The sequence below is a fragment of the Pelodiscus sinensis genome, chromosome 3, assembly GCF_052426305.1.
Source record: "Pelodiscus sinensis isolate ZL-2025 chromosome 3, ASM5242630v1, whole genome shotgun sequence".
Taxonomy (NCBI): domain Eukaryota; kingdom Metazoa; phylum Chordata; order Testudines; family Trionychidae; genus Pelodiscus; species Pelodiscus sinensis.
The window spans coordinates 58,351,033-58,371,909 of NC_143054.1; the positions used below are offsets into that span (position 1 = coordinate 58,351,033).

The following is a 20,877-nucleotide window of genomic DNA, read 5'->3' on the forward strand; positions in this document are numbered from 1 at the left end:
CCTACCCTGGAGCTTCCAGTAATAACACTGCCTCTAGACGGTATAGTTGGGGTGGGGGGAAGGGCATTAGCCAATTAGTAATTAATTTGGAGAGAAGCTGGTAACGGAAAATTATAAAGTAAGAATTGTTTCTTTGCCTGTAGTTCTAAGTCTCCTTTTCTCCACTGGAGGTGACAAAAACAGGATTAAACAAAAGGCTGAGGATCTTGTCCTTCGTGATATTGAATTTTCAGAAGTGCTTCAGATATGCCAAGGTTTTAACATATAATTTTGATAAGAAATGAATAACTATATTAAATGTAAACCAGAAGTAAATGGTGATTAATCTTGCTACAAAATAAAAGTCTTTTGCCTATGTAAACAGTCAAATATTTCCAAAAGGCTAACTTGTAATAGGACTCTTTTTTTAAAAATTTGATTTGCTAGGGGAATAGAGCTTGTCTGTGAATACTTCCTTGTGGCTTATTTTTATTTGTCCTTTTACATTATAGGATCTAAGAGACACGCCTCACTGCCAAATTCTTATTCAGCGGGACAACAGATTTGGCAAGTCTATAGCTTACATTTCTGAGGAAGAAATAATTATTATGGGATTAAAGGTAGTATATTTGCAGGAGTGAAGTCATCTTTAATTTTGACTTGTTTGTTACCCTTTTGTAATCAAAGATCTTTTGATCAACTCAGTATAAGTAGGTCAATATTCTGAAATAACAGAGAGAGGTCACAGGAAAAGCAGATATGCAAACTTTACATAAATTGTACAGGTACAAATTGAATGATACGGCTGTATTTTTGTATACATATCTTCAATGGGTATAGAATGCTAATAATCTTAAATGCTGCCTACTTTCACCTTCCTACAGTCCATCTGCATGACTTTAGGATTTTCTAAAATATCAATTTAGTGTCTGTTGTGAACAGGCTGCTACAAAAGATGGGCTTTATTTCTGGATTTCACTGACTCAGTCCAGTTTGGACAAATCACTTAGTTTCCTTATCTTTAATAACCTAACTGAGGTAAGGCTTATTTGTAAAGTGCTCCGACCTCTTGGAAAACTAAAATTTGTACAGTACCTGCTTTTCTACTTCTTAATTTCACTGAATTTGTGCCATCGAAACAATAACAGCTATTCAAGGTTTTTTAAAAAAAACTAATAATAGCTTCAGTACTGTTAAATCACCAAGCCTTTTTCAGTAATGCTGATATTATCAATCAATTTGTAAAATTCTTTCTGCAGATACATCATCCTGATCTGACAGATTACTTTAGTAGACATGATGGATTTAAATATATTTTGCAACCATGGCTGAAAAAAACTACCCCATAACTGAAGCATGAGTAAAACCTATTTGTAAATTATTTCAGTAAAGAAATAAAATTGAATTTCTGCATGAAACATATGTTAATGGCTTATTTTGGTTCTATTACAGCTGACTGTATCATATTCAGTAATGTATTATGTTGAGGTTACTCAAAGTAAAATGTGCTCTCTCTCTCTCTCTCTCTCATTCTCTCTCTCTCTCTCTATATATATATATTCAGAATATTGTGAATTGAGGACAATGAATAATTTAGTTCTCACTAGCTTGGGAGGAAAGCTTTAAATATCACTGCATTGCAGCTAATAGCACCAAACATTGTGCACGTCAAGTATTTTAGCCTTTGTGCAAGCTAAACAGTCTAGAGTGCACTGTTTCATCAAAAATAATTTATTCAAACTAGTTGAAGGGCACAGATCTAGATAGAGGCCAACTGGGACTAAAATGTTAGCAAGTTCTAGTGGATATTTGCAGTAAGTAAATCTATAATGTGAATATCTACTATTTGGAAAGAGTTTACACTGAGCTACTTATCTCTGCCTAATATGTTTAAACCAACTCTTAGGACACAGGCTAATGTCTAAGAAATGTAATATTTAATCAGTCTTTTCCAGGTGTAAGAGAGAAAATAAATGTGTTAAAGGCACATCTATCAGACAAAAAAGTTATATGCAGGAACCTCCTACTCTACCCTCTGTAAATAAGAGTGGAGAAAAGAGAGGAATCCTAGTGATGGCATGAAACCTGTACAAATACGTTGAACCTTCCTCTCCTCTCATGGAAACTGCCAGTGATTTCAGTGTAGCTTGTGGTTTATTTGAAAAACCACAATAAAACTACTTGTGTATCTCCAGGTAGTTCTGAGAACAATTTGGTCTTATGGGTGGCCAGGGACGAACTAATTTTATTAACTAGTTTTTCCTGATTATAGTGAAAGATGCAAGTCTGAAAAACTGAATAAATGTGTACTTTAAAGTATATAAATTTATTCCTAGATTTGTCAGAGACAAATATAAAAAATGCTCTAAGATGCTTCTAGATAAACTTGTTTTTTCCTCTTTTCTCTTCCCTTTATCTCAAAAATAGCAAATACTTTAGAAGAAGCATAAATAGTGGCACTTTGGATTCTCTGCTGCAAAGTCATTGTGTCTGAGGAATTGGATGAGTGACTGTCTATTTGGCCTTCCCATTCTTTCATTTCTTCTTCTCTGATTAGCAGTGGTTTTCCCAATGACTGGCCAAACAGTCGACAGACTTCTTGAGCTTTTCGACGTGTGTTCCCAACAGCAGCAAGACACACTTGACGTCTGGGAGGTAGAAAACAAGATAACTTAGTTGATCCAACTATAGCTCGGAAACTCTTGACAAATCATTATTTTTGTGACTACATAGATGCTAGGTGCATCTACTTCCCCAGTCATATGCTTGATAGTTAAAAATGGAGAGCATGCAAAGGGAAAACTCCATTGTGCTAACAAATTTCATGACTAGAAATTTAAATACATATTACTCACAACCACACCTCTGTGTCAATTTCAACATTTTTTAAATCAGTGGATGACAACTTGTTTCTTGGAAGCAGCTGTGCTGATCTGTAGAGTCTGATCGTCAGATGAGATGGAGAAGGGTGGGTGTGTGTGTGTGTGTATGTGTGTGTGTGTTCGTTCAACGGGGAAACAGTCTTTGGAATGCTCTTTCAGTTCATCCCAATGTGAACTGAAAAACTCTAGGGGAAGATAAATGTAGTTAATCTCCCCAGGCACCTTCCTTTATCAACCACTGAATACTTGTCTCATGTCCTTCATGGCAAATTAACTCTCCCTCTATTGTTGAGGTGCTACAGAAGAATGTTTTGATGTTAGACAGCATTTCTTTCTCCTCAGAGTAACTGAAATGGAGTTTCTTTAGAAAGGTGTATTTCAAAGTTTGTTGTCAAAAGCTAAGAGAAGGAAAGTCAATAGCAGCACTTGGGGAAGTGGATGAAGGCTGTTAAATGTTTGTACCTTCACAAAGAAATCCTAAACAAAATTATTTGCTTTGATTTAACCCCATCCTCTAAAAAACAGATATGCTGACTGAGCACATTATAAACAGATTGTTTTTCCTGCTGGAATCATGGAAAAGCTTATTTTCTGCCTTTATACAAGGGCATTGCAGCCTCTATGAAAGATTAAGTTTCCCATTTGCAAGCTAACTGGAATTGTATTTATAAAATTTGTATAATTTTTCTTGAATTTTCCTTTAAGTAGGAGTGGGCAACAGGTAGATAGCAGTGTGGATTATGTATTGTGAAAATGCTTTTGGAGGCTGTGCATTTGTATGGAGAGGAGAGGGAGAACTTACCGAAGGGTATCTACAGCCTCCGCTGTATGGTAGAAGTGAGGTGGAGTGATAAAAACAGAACTACCCAGTTTCTCAACAAGTAAGTTGCAAATGTTCTGCATTTTTCCAAAATCGCTAAATGTAATGCAGACCTGTAAGTGAACATAAGTAGATTACCAAAGCAACTTTGTTTTCAGTGACTTAATTACAAGGATATATTGCAAACATGATATTTAAGAACAACCCTATACTTCCATTGCTATTTGCCTAGAAGATGCCTGCAGCCGTACAGTTAATTGATCATTGTTTTGCAGCAAAATTAAAATAATGGATTCCGAAAATGTTCTTTGTGTGGAACTCTAGAATTTTTGTTACGTTAGCAAGTTAGAGAAATGAAAATGTGCCCTTAAAGGTGGTATGAGCTTTGTGTCACTAATTCTTGCATTTTGAAGACAGCTTAGGCAAGTACAAATGACAAATACTACTTCAGGAATGATTACTCAGAAAACTAGGCAAATGGGGTGAAGAAGATATAACAGGAAGGAAAACTGCAGTACAAATTTTACATGTACTTACATGAAGACTAAACTCAGTTTTTAGTGACTAATCTTTTATTAATACTGAATTTTAAGGGTAAAATCCAAGAAATACAACTTATATTTAAATCTGTGTTTCTTGCCCTTCCCCCGCAAAAAATAGTTAAGGTTAAAAGTATATCTCAGTAACTTATGGGTAAAAATTAAAAAAAGTAACAGGAATGTTGTAATTATCCCAAAACCAAGCATTAAAACCCTGGGAATATGAGTAATATTTAAACATGTTAAGAAATGCACAATTAAGACAGCAAAACAACCTTAACTCTGCCCTATAGTAATACCATGCAAAAATATTTAATTATGATTCAGGCAATTTTAGTGTTTAGGGTTCATGGTTAGATTAAATTGATTTTTCAAGATATAAGATTTCCTGCCCCCCATATTTCTTCCCCATTGTGTCATTACTGCAGGATAAACCATTTTGTCCTCAAGTAATGAGGTATATTAACTCAGCTATAACTTTTTGTCTTGGACATTCCTTTGTCTTCTTAAAAAACTATTAGTTTCATACAAACACTAAACAAGAAACACAAAGAGAATGCTACCTTGCTATATTTCTTACGATATACACTATCAATCTTAAATAATGTCTTTATTTACTTAAGATACCAAAATCACACAGTTGAACTGGGCTAACAGATACTTTACATTTGCATGACTCTGGGAAGTATCCAAAAACATATTGGAGAGTGTGACTTTCAATTTGCGAATAACTCGTTTGTTCAGAGGGCTCTGTTACAGAGAGAACTCTACTTCTATAAATGGGGCAAGACCAAGACCACTGTGAGTCCTGATGTTTGTGTGCTTTGAGGGCTTCCTGTGTGTCCTGCCACAGCACTAACACAATGCACAAAGAGGACTAGGTAGCAGTGCCATGGGAGATTTTTTTGCTGGAGTTTGATGCCCAAACTAATATGCTCTCAAGACTCTTTGAACACAGTAACTGCTGGGACACTTACTGCATCTGTTCAGTCCTTCTCTTACTACTGAGCAATTATAATTCACAGAACTGTTGCACGAAATAGAAAATTGTTTAATTAATAATTTCCTTTCTGCTAGAAGCATCTCCCACAATTCTGCTATGCACAAAGCTACTCTTCTCCCTTGCAGCTTTCAGTGTTGATTCATAGCTGCAATGCAGCTCATGCTGGCCATACTCCCTTCCCCCTCTTGCTGACAGGTGAGTCATTCCACAGCTGTGTAAAAAACTCAGAGAAAAATATTTATAAGCATAACATCAATGACCAATGCATTAACTGTATACCAGGCCAACTCCCTTCATGGAAAATATGCAAACAAAAGGCTGATCCTTGGCAGAAAGCCAGCTAGGTTGGGTAGAATAGTAGGAGGCGCTCACAGCAGAAAAGAAATTATTGTAAGAAAATTTTCATTCTGCAGCCAAGTCTCTCCATAATTTTGTTATGCATGACAAGTAACGAGCAGTGAACAGGAGTAGGGAGGGAAAAGAAAAGGTAAACAGAAAAAGAATTAAATAGACCTCTACCCCCTTGAGGACTGGCCAAAAGCAAAGCCATCTCTGGAGCGCCTTTCTGCCAATAAGAAGCTTCCGTGGAGGACAGAAAGTCCATTCTGTCATGTTTGATAATGCCGTTAACCAATGTAGTAGGTAGGGATGTAAAATCCTATTTAATCAGTTAACTGATTAAAAAGGGCCTGGGCGGGAGGTGACTGAAGCAGCCCTGTCTGCAGCGGGCCCCTCACAGGATAGGAGCAGCCCCCACCAATTAACAGTTAACCAGAACCTGTAAACATCACCCTTTAACCTGTCACATCTATAGTAGTAGGTGTCAGTACTAGATGGTGTGATCTGCTCATGAGTGCTGATGTGTGGCTTGTGTGTGATGTGTGCTGTAGGTGGTGCCATCATCTGTGGAGGCACTGAGATGCTTGGTACTGGGTATTCGGTCAGCACTACCACTATCACAGCATGGGGTTTCAGTTTCCCCTTGTTGCCACTGTCAGAATTAAGTCACATAGCAACTACTGTTTTCTTAGTACCAAAAGTGACAGAGGAGCCTGCTATTTGGGCAGCTGGAAGGCCAGTGCAATTAGTACTGAAGCTATTTGCCCATTGGAGGAGCACCTTTTCTTGGCTGGCCAATTCTTGAATCGTGGACATTCCAACTGTTTATCAATTTGTTCCAAAACTTCCTCTATCAACACCTCAATCTGGGGCAGTTCCTTAGATCTGTCACCTAAAAAGAACGTGTGGAAATCTTCCTCACATCCTCTGCAGTGAAGACAGATACAAAGAATTAATGTAGTTTCTCCATAGCAGTCTTGTCTTTCTTAAGAACTTCACTGATCATCCAGAGGCCTCAATGAATGTTTGGCAGGCTTCCTGCTTCTGAAATACAGTAAACTTCAGATAATCCGGCACCTTTAGGACCCAGGGGGTGCTGGATTATCAAATATGCTGGACTATTGGAAGGGGGGCTATGAGGGGTCAGGAGTGGGGTGGGGTGGGGAGGATGGGGGGTGGCGCTATGGGACCAACACGGCAGCACCCCAGCTGCTCTGCCCCAGGCTTCACAGAGTCAGCGACTGGTCAGTTTCAGCAGCGGCTGACTTGGGGACGCCCGGGGGAGAGCAGCTGGGGTGCTGCCGGGTTGGTCCCACAGTGCCGAGGAGCGGCACTACGGGACCAACCCAGAACCCCAGCTGTTCTGCCTCGGGTGTCCCCAAGTCAGCCGCTGCTGAAACTGACCAGCTGCTGACTCCGGGAAGCCCGGGACAGAGCAGCTCCAATTGTCCAGCTGCCTGGAGCACTTCTGGGTTCCAGGTGGTGCCGGACTATCAGGAGTGCCGGACCACTGGAGTTTTACTGTACTTAACATTTTTGCTGATAGTTTTTGTGCCTTTAGCTAGTTGATTTTCAAGTTGTTTTTGGCCTGCCTAACTATACAGGCAGTCCCCGGGTTACGTACAAGATAGGGACTGTAGGTTTGTTCTTAAGTTGAATCTGTATGTAAGTCGGAACTGGCGTCCAGATTCAGCCGCTGCTGAAACTGCTCAGTTTCAACAGCGGCTGAATCTGGACGCCAGTTCTGACTTACATACAGATTCAACTTAAGAACCCCAGGCATCCCCAAGTCAGCTGCTGCTGAAACTGATCAGCGGCTGATTCCAGGAAGCCCGGGGCAGGGGCTTCCTGTAGTCAGCCACTGGTCAGTTTCAGCAGCTGCTGACTTGGGGACGCCTGGGGCAGAGCAGCTGGGGTGCTGCTGGGTTGGTCCAGTAGTGCCGCCGCTCCTCGGCGCTACTGGACCAACCCAGCAGCACCCCAGCTGCTCTGCCCCAGGCGTCCTGATTCAGCCGCTGCTGAAACTGACCAGCAGTGGCTGAATCAGGACGCCTGGGGCAGAGCAGCTGGGGTGCTGCCCGGTTGGTCCAGTAGCGCCCAGAGCGGCGCTACGGGACCAACTGGCAGCGCCCCAGGTGCTGTACCACAGGTGTCCGGAGCAAAGCCGCGGAGCACAGGGGCAGCGGGACAGCCTAGACGCGCCGTGGCTGTCCTGCTGCCCTCGGGCTCCGTGGCTTTGCTCTGCTTTGCTCCCCGTCCCCCTGGTCTGCAGACCAGGGGGACGGGGAGCAAAGCAGCGGAACACGCGTCTGGGCTGTCAGCTGACCGCGTGCTCCGCGGCTTGGCTCTGCTTTGCCCCCGTCCCCCCCCGTCCCCCTGGTCTGCAGACCAGGGGGACGGGGGGGGGGGGGGGACGCAAAGCAGAGCCAAGCCGCGGAGCACGTGGGCAGCGGACAGCCCTGTCTGCTGCCCGCGTGTTCCGCCGCTTTGCTTCCTCTCCCTGGTCTGCTGGAGACCAGGGAGAGGAAGGGCCCCGTTCGTAACAGCGGATCCGACATAAGTCGGATCCGCGTAACTCGGGGACTGCCTGTACTTGACTGGCCAGAGTCTGGGTGGCCTCCATCTGAAGGATCCTTAGGAAAAGAATTCACCATCCACCAGAATAACCATGTATCTTGCTAAGGATGCTTCCGCAGTGCCTATTTTTTGAACCTCAGTAACAGAACTTTTTGGTTCTTGAAGTTAGGAAAAATCTAATATTGCATATAATAATGTGCTTACCCAGTTGAGTTTCTCACTTCTCTCTAATAATACCTTCAAAAAAGGAGCATAGGAGAGTCAAAACCTCAAGCTCAAAACCTTAGAATTTCCGTTTGCTCTGCCCTGTCTCCTTTTTGGGTTTCTTTATGGTGATGTCACTGCTCTCTGAGTTGATTGGGAGGCCAATATTGCCTGTTCCATTCAGAGCTCGGTGTTCTAGCAAAGTTAGAATACTCTGACTGGGAGCAGTTTGGACATCTTTCATCTCAGGTCAAGTGCCTGAGAGAGCTGCCCTGCATACAGAGCACCTTTGTGATTTTGCGACTGCTCACATGGCTGCTCTGCTATGTCCGAGAAAAGAGCAGTGGAGGCTGAGGATGGCTATGTCCAAGACTGCTCAAAGCCTGGATCAGGGAAGGCTTGAAGACTAATAAAATGCTCAAGTTGTCCCAAACAAGAGCCTAAACAGTAACTTTTTTAAAGGTTATGAGTTAAGCAAACTGCTGCTCTGGAAGCAGGATTTCAGGGAGGAGGAGTGTTGGCTTGCACAAGCTGTGCTGCAGCTCTGAGCCTCTTCATAAAACTGCAACGAAGAGAGTATTCTTACGTCTAGCAGAACTGCAGGAGATGGTGGGTTGCAGGAATTAATGGTAGAGAAAAACTGGTGATAGCAAGAACTCAACCAACATTGCTCTATTTAAGAATTAGTTCAGCTGTTTACCCAAGCCTTGCTGTCGTTTATAGAAAAACAAATTGATTCAACATTAATAACTTACATAATTTTTCAAATATATCCCATTCACAAGACTTCAGGGAACATTTTTGTGTTGTGTCTTGGGGTGAGGTGGAGGAGGGGTGGATAATTTGTTTATGCTGTGTGTCCTGTCCTAACTCCCAGCTAGACTGCTGGTGCCTGCAAGTTTGAGAAGCAAGATTTTATCTTCATTCCCAGCTGGGCTGAGGGGAGAGATTGCACAAGGGAGGATAGGTGGGAGTAACAGCATGGATGCTGGCATCTGTGCAGTGAGGTGGAGGCAGGGGGCAGTTTGTTTGGGGTGTCACAATTCACTTGCTGCATTCCTCTCTGGCTGGCTGGGTTGGAGTGGTGGCGGAGCAGGCTGCATGGGAGTTGGTGTGCCAGGACATTTGCATGATTACATTTCAAAAAAAGTTTACATAGGTGTTAACAACTTATGGTGAGAAAAAAGATTTTTTAACAGATATTTTTTTTGGAGTGTTGCAGATATCTAAAACTCTGATCTTAATGGTGGTTGTTTTTTTTTTAAAATTCTGTGTTACTAATTAGTACATGATAGATTATATTGCATTAAGGCCAGATCTTTGCTATGTCGTAGAGTTCTGGCTCTTATGAGTCAGAAGTAGCAAGTAATTGGTGTGATGCTAGTTGTTTTGTAGGATGAAACCTTATTTTCAAGCTCTTTGAAACATGCATTTGTCTACAAACCCTGAAGCCATGTGTTACTTTGTTCTGGGGCTTTTATTCTTTGAGTTGGTGATGCACACAAAGTTAAAGTTTCAAACTGGGAGAACTTTTATCTGTTTTTACAGGTCTCTCTGTTTCACGTGTTCTTATATAGCACGGATCCTAAACATTCCCCAGAGAAACTGAATAAGCCTTACTGAATACCTTTTATTAGCCTTTCCAATATCAGTCAATATTGTATTATTCATGTTCTCCTTGCAAATACTATTTCTAGTTGACTCATATATTTGTTTAACATCTTGAACCTGAGCTATGGGTGGATAATACGCATTTTGGTGTGTTTACTAGCTTGAGTTGTTAGAAAGGATGATGATACATGTACTCCAAGGGTAGTGTTAATTTTCTTTTTCTTTGATTTCATATTAAATATCATACACATTGCTCCTTGAGAGAGTCTGAGCTGATATCACTGTGCTTTTTGATCTTCCCCCAATTGATAGGAAGAATATGGGATAGAGATTTCCTAAAAGGACTTCATTTTATTGAAATAGAAGGCCAAGGCTCTCCTAACATCCAACATATGTAGTATAGCTTCCCTGTTATGATGGGATGAATGGACTCCACTCTACAAACAATGAAGACAATCTTAACTCTGTCTCTTACACCAGAACCTAGCTTACTTCTTGTAAAGTTCTGTGAGGTGCCTTTTTAATTTTACTACCTATACTGGCCCTCGTAGGAAAGTCTCAGTGCTGTATCATATGTAACTGTCCCTTCCTAGTTTTGTGGAGAAAAGACTAAACCCACAAACTCATTACGTCTGGGTGAATGGTTATTCCCCTTGCTATGGTGAATACATACATACCTCTGCTTCCATTTGATAAGCATTTTCTACTCTACTGAAATCCTTTGTCACTATCACATTTTCTTCCTGAAACAAAGTACAAGAGTATAATTGTAACCACAGCAGTTAACAATTTGTGTTCATATGTTACATGGTATATTCTAACTAAGGATGTTAAGGACTAGTCAACTATCTGAAAAGCAAATGCTTATCGGATAGTCAGTCGACTAGTCGTTTCCTCCCCCTCTTGCTGCCTCTATCAGACAGAGGCAGCAAAGGGGGGGGGAAAGAGAGGGTACTTCAAAGCGGCAGCGCTGCACAGCTGAGCCTGAACAAGGTGGCATTTCAAAGCGGCAGCACCTGCATGGAGCCCACGGTCAGCTGGAGAGTCCATGTTGCGCTGCCGATTTGAAATGCACGCAGAGCCTGGGGTGAGCTGGGGACTCCCCAGCTGTTCCTGGGCTCCATATGACATTTCAGTGAAACCCAGGATCAGCTGGGGAATCCCCAGCTGACCCCGGGTTCTGCTGAAATGCCGCATGAAGCTTGGGATCAGTTGGGGAGTCTCCCCAGCTGACCCCGGGCTCTGCATGGCATTTCAAATTGGCAGCGTAACATGGAGCCCGGGGTCACCAGAGCTGACTCCAGGCTCCATGAGGGCGCTTCCACTTTGAAATGCACAAGAGCCCCCACTGGGGACTCTTGTACATTTCAAAGCAGGAATGCAGAAGCGCCTAATGACTACTCAACTAGGAAATTAACTAATATTTAACATCCTTAATTCTAACTTTCCCTATTAGCATGTTACTGGTAGCTCAGAAACATACATAGGAAACTTGATACACCACTCTCTTCAGTTAGAATCTAGATGGAAGTTAAAGACTGCAAGTTTCTTTTGAAAAGTGATATGTCTAGTGTTCTGGACAGCAATGGTTCCTTTAATAAGCATTAAGCATTTAATAATGTTTCCCTCCATAATACATTTCAAAAGGAGCAGAAATTGAAAGTGGCAGTCAAATCTGTGTTTTTGGCAGTGTATTACTGCATAACACTCCATCCAACTTACGAAACAATGAGTTTAAAGAGAAAACAGTGTTTTCTAGACCCCTAAAAACATCTGCTTGTTGTCAGCAATCCCTAAGGTAATATGCACCCATCTATGGCACTATGTAATGACACAAGCATTTCTAGTTACCAGTTTGAGTCAGCTCAAATTATTACCATTGTGCATGAGGGTTGGTAGAATTAAACTTTTTTTTAAATTGGGATATAGTTATATTTGAGCATTTTTAGTAGTTTACATTTTCAGAACCACAAAAGTCTGGGTGTGATTGTTGATTATTTAATGACAGATGTTGAGGTTTAACAAGTTCAAGATTTAGAACTTTTAACACACAAATTGTGAAACAATACACAGGCTAATATCTTTAAACTAAACTTAAGCTCTCAAGCATCATTTTTCTTAATCTGCCTATCAGTAAGTTTTGATTATTATCAATGGAAATATTTTATTAATTTATGTGTGTATGGTAAAACTGACATTTAATGACACTTACCAATAACAAACTAATCCTGCCAAGTTTACCTATAAAAATGGTTCAGAGGGGTAGCTGAGTTAGGGTATGTGTACACTACCACCCTAGTTCAAACTAGGGTGGTAGTGTAGACATACCCTTAGTCTGTAACAGGAAAAAAATAAAAAACAACTAATAGTCTAGCAGCACCTTAAAGACTAACAAAACATGTAGATGCTATCATGAGCTTTCGTGGGCACAACCTATTTCTTCAGATGAAGAAGTGAGTTGTGCCCATGAAAGCTCACAATACCATCTACATGTTTTGTTAGTCTTTAAGGTGCTGCTAGACTATTTGTTATTTTTTATTTTTTATAAAAAATGGGTTTGGAAGTTTCAGTACAATTCCCAATGGACAAGTTTCAAGTGCAGTTAATTTTTTGCAGCCTCTTCAGTTAAGGCCAACAAATGATTTGACCATATTGACCAAATTGCACCACTTCAACAGAGAGGACATGAGTCAATTCAACTCTAAAAATGTACTTAGCTTATAAAATAGCTTCAAAATGTTTTTAAAAGCAATTCCTACAATATTTTTAATATCAGTAGACAGATGTAGTCCATTTATTTGGACATTCGTAGGAAACCTTTTTTCGCTCTTCTTCCAACCTCTGTTAAACACTGCATAGAAATAACCAAACTGACAAGACTAATAACAAACTGCTAAGTTGGTAATCGGAATAGAAAGAAGCAAAATGTCTCCCAAATCCATTCAAAATGTTTGAAGCCCATCCTCTCTCTCCACAGACTGAAGTACAATTGCTTGATTTGATAATTTATATGTGCTGCATATATATTTAAGGACACTGCCATCATGTGGTTTTGGGTCCTATTACAACATAAGTGGCGGTGAGACATTTTGTGTATCTGTTTTGATAATATTTCACAAGAAGTTCATATTTATCTCATCACATTCAACATTTGAAGTTAACAGTTTTTAGCAATAATCAATTCCAGATGAAGATAAGTGGAAAAATGTATGCTTAATTATATGATTATTAACTTTTACAATAATCTTCCCTTGGAGATTTTTTTTGCTCCTATTTATAATGTTTTTCTCTTGAGATGTTCTTCCTCTTTCAGATAAGAGGAAGGTGAGGGAAGGATGGATATTAGTGGAGTTCTTAATCAGAATTATGACTTACTAGCAGAAAAGGAAAAGTTTATTGTAACTGCTATTATTTTTTTTTTCCTTTTGAGGAGCTATCCGTTCAATCACACTAGACACATGAAAAAAATTAGTTTTATCAAGACAGGGGTGGGGGAACCTTTTTTGGGTCGGGGGCCACTGACCCATAGAAAAATCAGTTGGGAGCCACATACCACACAAATGTGAAGCAAATCCAAAAAACCCTCATTGACGTGGCTCCTGACTGAGAAGAAGAAAGACATTCCGCATATTTTCCTTCCACTCCAGAGCCTAGGCAGTGCCCAGGCTAGTATATTTTGTGTGCTCCTGCCCCACGATGGGACAGAGGGAAGTTGGAGCACCAGCACGGACTTCCCAATGTTGGGGAGGGGAGCCCTAAGTCTCAGGGGCCAGATCCAGGCAAGCTGGGGGCCATATCCAATCCCCGGGCCTAAGGTTCTCCAACCCTGCTTTATGATGAGCTTTACATTTGTGCTATGTTCTCAAAACTTGTGCAATGGTTTATTCCATTTTCTAAGTTTCAGTGGGACAAGACTGTAGGATAATTAATCATTCTAAATTGAAAAATTAACAGATCACATGTAAGGCATGTTATCTTATCCACTCCATCAATCTATAAATCTATTTTCAAAGGAATCACACATGTGCTTTGTTTACCAACTGTATTTTTCCAGGATTAATTAACTAAATCACTGTTCCAGAAAAAGGTCATTTATTTGTTTGTTTTGCAATAACATGTAGGATGTTCAGTCTTGTAACAGAATTTCTTTGTACTAGATGCAGTATAAACAAAATAAAAAGATCGTTCTTGTTGCAGAGATAAGTCTAAGGCTAAATATCCTACATGGGGGTGCTGTCTCTCTCTGCTTATCCATTCCCCCCCCACTCTCAAAGCATGAAAATCCTACAAAAGCTGCTACTACCATAAGCCTTGCACTGCCTGTAAATTTTCCTCTGCTAGGAGGTGCCACTTGGCAGCCAAGTCTGATTGCACCACAGATGCTGAAATGCATGACCATTCTAAACAAAATATGAAAGCTAATGCCAAGGTGAAAAGCATCTAATTATGAAAAAGGAAATGTCCGAAGCTAGATGGTAAGTTTTGTTCCACTCTACTTTGGTTATCACTGAAAAAGAAACTTTTAACCCATATTACTTGATATGAAAGGTAAGACAAAGGTCATAAAGGAAGAAAAAACTTAAGTCTGAAAACATATGTTCTTAGTTTACAGTAGCATTGGCTATAACATTGTGTATTCATAGATTACCAATTAATATATCAGATACAACTGCCTTTTAAAAATCTTTGTATATATTTCTCCAAAGCTATTTTCCAATGTAACTTTTCACTATGACAAACAGTATGCAGGACAAAATGGAACAGCACTGGAAATATTCTATTTTTTAATTCTGCGTTTATTGTTTCCCCTCCTTGGCATAAGGTTTTTTGTCTTGTTTTGTCGTAAAGTCCCATCTATGTACTCATGGGAAACAGTGTATTCTGACACCTCCCAAGTGCCCCAACCAATTAAAATATGACCCTAGACAGGTTATCTAGAATTGGAGACTATAACACCTAGATAAGGTCAATTGGTGTTCAAAGCATACTGCAATTATGTCTCACAAATGGGATTTGTGCTCTAATCCCACTTTCTCTCTCAACCATATCACGATGACATCTTGCATGCTTATAAAATTGACATTCCAACAGTCAAATATAAAAGATCTGTTACTTTAATAGCAGGGGAGATTTATAAACAACTGGCTAAATAAGAGTGCTTCCCCAAACATTTTACTTCTCTACAAGCCCCCACAGCAGATTCTATGTTTTGTGAATTGTGTACACTTAAAGCACTCTATAAATAAATGCTACTGTGTGGCTTATTTCTGATTAAAATCCTATGTAAATATATATGGAAGTTAGGTGCAGCCCTCAGGCTTTCTGTTAAACTGCAAATGCAGCTCTTACTGCTACAAAGGTTGTGCTGTACCGATCTACATAGTACAACTCCATAGTACAACAAAAATGATTAAGGAATGGGTGGGTAATAATTTTTCATGGGGGGCGGGCACTCCAAGAATTTGTAAAGTGGTCAAAGGCCGCACTGTTCCATATTAATGGAGGAGGTGCAGAGTCTAGGGGTGAAGGAGGCAGTTGTGACCTGAGTTAGGGGACTAAGGTGCAGAGGTTTGGGTTTTGACTTTGGGAAGAGGGGGCTGTGACCTGGGGCAGGGGACTGGGGTGCAAGATGGGTGGAGAGGATTGGGCTGCAGGAGGGGGGACAGAGGACGTGGGTTGTGACATGAGGCAAGGGATTCAGGTGCAGAATCTGGGAGGGACTATGGGGGCAGAGGGCTATGTGGGGTGGAGGGTTGGGGTGCCAAAGGCAGGTTCTGGCCAGGAGACTTACCTGCTTGGCTCCTAGCCAGCAGCCTTCTCAAGCAGACTCCTTGCCTGCCCAACCCCCACACTGGCTGTAGGGGCCATGTGGTTTTTGAACAGCTATGAGCCTAAGGGGAGGGGAAAGAGGGTGCTTCACAAACTGCCTGTTAGCAACAGGCAGCACCCATTGGTCAGAAACGAATCAATGGGTTTGTGCTGGGGTGTGGGAGCAGCACCTGAAGCATCTCCACCCCCTCCAGGCACACAGCTGTTCAAACAACCCTACAGCAGCTTTTCTCAGCAGCATGCAGGGGACAGTTAGGGAGTCTGCCTGAGGTTCCCCACTGCGTCTGTGGGCTGTATCTGGTGGGCCTGCGGAGGGTATTTTGCCCAGGCCTGGATTAAGAGGAATTGTGATATGGATTAACAAAGTGTACATATTTATCATTTGGCTAAATGATTCCCATATGCAGTAGTAATTGAAACAAAGCAATGCAACTTATACCACAGGGAAGTTACCCAGGAAGAAGAAAAACATACAACAAAATAAAATGGGACTTTAGGTTGCTGTTCTGTAAGTTACCATCACCCCGACACCTTACTGATACTGAGGTATCCATAACTAAATGTGGTATTTGGTGGTCTTCCCTGTAAACGTAAAGGAAAATTAATACCTCCCTTTTTAATGATGAGACGTCTACTCCTCCAGTCCAAGACTTTATTGACATTTTTTACAACTGTATCACACTGAGGGTGTGTCTAGACTACATGCCTCCTTCGACGGAGGCATGTAGATTAGCCAGATCGGAAGAGGGAAATGAAGCCGCGATTAAAATAATCGCGGCTTCATTTAAATTTAAATAGCTGCCCCGATCTGCCGATCAGCTGTTTGTCGGCAGATCGGGGCAGTCTGGACGCGATGCGCCGACAAAGAAGCCTTTCTTCATCGGCACAGGTAAACCTGGTTTCACGAGGCTTACCTGTGCCGATGAAGAAAGGCTTCTTTGTCGGCGCGTTGCGTCCAGACTGCCCCGATCTGCCGACAAACAGCTGATCGGCAGATCGGGGCAGCCATTTAAATTTAAATGAAGCCGCGATTATTTTAATTGCGGCTTCATTTCCCTCTTTCGATCTGGCTAATCTACATGCCTCCGTCGAAGGAGGCATGTAGTCTAGACACACCCTGAATGTTCACATCTCAGCGGCAATCTACTCTCATTCCTAGGTCTCATCAGCATTACATTCTGAGACACAGTTTCTTTAAATTTATGTGCAACTTTTTCCCAAATAGGTAACTTGCTTTGACCCAGGTCAGACTTCAATTTGTATTTTTTTTCTGGTCTCATTGGTTTTGCAGCATCTCCTATTTGAGTCTGCTCTAGATCACACGATTCCAGAAATGCTGTGAAGAGCCTTCTGAAAATTATATCTGAAAGAGGACAGTGCATGCTTAGAAAGTGATTATGTAAGTGTCTGTTTATCATGCACCATGAAATGACTATATACACAGTATCATGAGCAAAACCCATTTCTTCAGATGAGGTAAGTCCGTTTTTCCGAACTCAGTCACAAACTAGGCTTCCATGAGTCACTTTTTCTTGGTCTTCCCACATTTTAAAAGATATTTAGTTGTATCTAGCAATCCCCTCAATGAAGTATGTCTGGTATTTTTTCTGAAGCTACCTGGTACTTCTACCCACAACTTTTTTTTCCCCCTCAATAAAAAAAAATCTTTGGTGTTTCTCATAAAAAAAAAAATTGTTTGATGTTCCTTGTCTTAAAAAGTTTAAGAAACACTGCTATAAAATTGTTTGGTTTCAGATCACATAGACTTTTTGAGATTTTTTCCCCTGTAAATAAAACTACAGATCCCTCTCAAATAGTGTATAAGACACTGATTTTGAAATTGGGTTTGTGCAACTGTGATCTGAAAATTTCCTCAAGGCCCAGCCCTGTATTTACTCAAAAACACCTTCCATATTTGAAAACTCTTCAGCTACGTCTACACTGCAGGCTTTTTGTGCAATAACAGTTGTTCTTGCCGCAAGTAAATGTACAGTACAGTGTTAGAAAACAGGGCTTCTTCTGGAAGAGTTATTCCTCTACCTATGAGGAATAAGCACGCTTGCACATGAGCTCTTCCACAATACGGCAGCGTAGAAGGGCAACATGAGTTTCTCGCGCAAGAAACCCCTATGGCTAAAATGGCCATCAGAGCTTTCTTGCGTAAGAGTGTGTCCATACTGCTATGGATGCTCTTGCGCAAAAGCATGTCTATTGTGCAGAAGCACATGGCAGTGTGGACACGCTCTTGTGGAAGACCTTTTGCACAAGAACTCTTGCACAAAACAGTTCTTGTGCGAGATGCCTGCAGTGTAGACGAATGGCCGGAACCTTTTGTAGCACCTTACTTGGATTAATAACTAACCCATACAAGTTAGGAGGCAGAAGGCACTTTCAGTAGAAAAACTTTGGGTTTCCCTGTGAGAAACCACTGACGAAGGGCTGGCAAGTACTCTTTGAATATTTTTGGGTAAGACCATTCTGCGTGAGCAGCTGATCAAGAGACCCAATGCTAGGCGATTCTCAGCGTGTATTTCCCCATCAGTAGCCACGCTTAGCAAGAAAAATACGACACGGGCAACCTGGAGTCTAACAGGACCGACTCAGTCCTGTTTGTACGACTCATGCGCCAGCTGCACCTATCGAAATAGAAATATCTTGCTGGGTGAATGCTTGGAGCTGAGCACCGTGTTCATACAGGCGGCTGCGTACTGGCAACCTCCACTCTTCCTCTCCGCAAAGGGGAGCGCGGTGCGTTTCAGGGCTGGCACTGCAGGGGGTGGGGGTTAGGCCGGGGGAGGGGGTAGCGTTTGCAGCCCGGGAGTGGCTGGGGCAGCTCGCTCTCACCTGCACCCCGCGCTGCCGGGCGCTCTGCGCGATGTATTCCAGCCGCCGGATCACGCTGCTCCGCGCCTCCCCGGCCTCCCCCTTCCTGCTCCCCAGCCGGATGGAGACCCGCGCCCGGTCCGGGGCCGCGCACAGCTCCGCGCTACCGCTCACGTGAACCTCCCGCCCGGGTGGCGCTGGGGCGCTGCGGCCGCCGGGCAGCCCCGACACCGGCACGTTCCCCCGCCCGCCACCCCCGATTGGCGCTGCCAGCAGCTCCACGAATACCCGGGCGGGAGACGGCGGCAGCGGGGACAGCGACATTCTGCAGGCCCGTTACGGCACCATGGCAACCAACGCCACGGGGGCCGGAAAGCGCCCGCCCACGGCATCCTGGGAGCGACAGGACGCGGTCACGTGGGGCACCCGGGGTCACGTCTTGTTATTGAGGCGGGATTTCCCACGCCCCAGCGCGAGGCGGTTGCTTCTGCGGGAGGAGGCGCCTATGGCCCAGCCTGTGGACTCCCACCGAGGCTTGTGCTTCCGTCGCGCGCCCCTCCTGCTGCGTCATGGGCACGCGCGTTCACAGCAGTCCTGGCGCAATGGCGCCATGCGTCCAGATCCAAGAAACACTGGAGACATTCCACAGAGGTTTCAACAACCTACACCCCACCATCAACCTCAGCCTGGACCATTCTACCGAGAGATCCACTTCCTGGACACCACCGTACAAATCAACAATGGAAAATTAGACACCACTCTCTACAGAAAACCCACCGACTCATACGGTTACCTACATGCTTCTAGCTCCCATCCAGAACACGCCACACGATCCATCGTCTATAGCCAAGCCCTTCGATATAACCGCATCTGCTCTAATCCCACTGACAGAGACCAGAAGCTTCAGGAGCTCTACCAAGCATTTATAAACCTCAACTACCTACCCGGAGAAATAAAAAAGCAAATTGACAGAGCCAGACGAATACCTAGAAACCATCTACTTCAAGACAGACCGAAGAAAACCAACAATAGAACAGCACTTGTCATCACCTACAACCCCCAACTTAAACCTGTCCAACACATTATCAATAAACTACAGCCTATACTGGAACAGGATACCATACTCCAAGAGGCTCTGGGAGACAAACCCATAGTCTCCTATAGACAACCACCTAACCTCAAGATGATTCTTTCCAACAACCACAGGACATACCACACTAATACCAACCCTGGTACCTTCCCTTGCAACAAACCCCGTTGCCAGCTTTGTCCACATATTCATTCTGCTGATACCATTATTGGACCTAACCAAGTGAGTTATAAGATCAAGAACACATATTCCTGCGCATCCAGAAATATAATTTATGCTATCATGTGCCGAAAGTGTCCGTCTGCTATGTACATTGGACAAACATCTCAGACACTTCGCCAAAGGATTAATGCCCACAAAACAGATATCAGACAAGATCACAAAGAAAAAACAGTTTCTTGCCATTTCAACCAGAAAGGACACTCTCTCAATGACTTAACCACCTGTATTCTGCTACAAAGACCTTTTACATCTGCACTTGAAAGGGAATCCTCTGAACTGTCATTCATGTTAAAATTCGACACTCTCCGGGAAGGAATGAACAAAGGATCAAACTATCTTACCCATTACCAAGATAGCTTCCCCAATTATCACCTCTAATACCATTAACTCACAGACATCTAACTCTCCCCACCCCTAATATAATTAATTCACAGACACTTACCTTCCTTCCTCCTCCCCCCGCATCCCCCTCCTGTTCTGAAATGTGATTTGTCCTTTTCATATGTGTTCATTTTTTTTAATTGTATCCTTTGGTATATATGGTTGTGACTATTTTCTTCCACTATTTGATCTGAGGAAGTGGGTCTGGCCCACGAAAGCTCATCATCTAATAAACCATCTTGTTAGTCTTTAAAGTGCTACATAGTCCTGTATTTTGCTTCAGCTACACCAGACTAACATGGCTACATTTCTATTACTATTCTCCCCAGCACTAGTTCCATGTGCTGTCTCTCCCCCCCCCCCCCCCCAGGCAGCGGCGCAGAGGGGAGGGGAAGCTGCTTCAAAAAGCCTCGGTCCATGGCCTACCTGGATTTATGGACAGAAGCTGCTCTGTGGCAGCAGCTCCTGTCAGGGTGTGGGGGTCGGGTGTCCAAGCTCCCTGTGGAAAGAAGCTGCTCAGGCATCCATGGGGCACAGGGGCTGCTGCCATGCTGTATTGCTGTCTCTGTATATGAATA

The 20,877-nt window shown here is 42.7% G+C and overlaps 1 protein-coding gene across 1 annotated transcript; it reads right to left on the reverse strand.

Annotated features, from left to right (window-relative positions):
- Nucleotides 1–607: 607 nt before the first annotated feature.
- IRAK1BP1 (interleukin 1 receptor associated kinase 1 binding protein 1) lies at nucleotides 608–18,930 on the reverse strand. Its single transcript, XM_006131953.5, has 4 exons — nucleotides 18,628–18,930; nucleotides 10,632–10,697; nucleotides 3,664–3,794; nucleotides 608–2,627 (listed from the first exon to the last, which is right to left on the reverse strand). The coding sequence occupies exons 1-4, from the start codon at nucleotides 18,928–18,930 to the stop codon at nucleotides 2,345–2,347; spliced, it is 783 nt and encodes a 260-aa protein (XP_006132015.3). The 3' UTR covers nucleotides 608–2,344.
- Between the last annotated feature and the right edge of the window lie 1,947 nt (nucleotides 18,931–20,877).

Bases quoted from the DNA above. Each gene is read 5' to 3' on its own strand.
- IRAK1BP1 (XM_006131953.5), bottom strand. From the start codon at position 18,930: ATGTCGCTGTCCCCGCTGCCGCCGTCTCCCGCCCGGGTATTCGTGGAG. The intron at 10,698-18,627 runs GTGAGAGCGAGC...ACTTTGTTTCAG, and splicing joins CCCGGCAGCGCGGGGTGCAG to GAAGAAAATGTGATAGTGAC. The intron at 3,795-10,631 runs GTATGTATGTAT...GTTCACTTACAG, and splicing joins CTTATCAAATGGAAGCAGAG to GTCTGCATTACATTTAGCGA.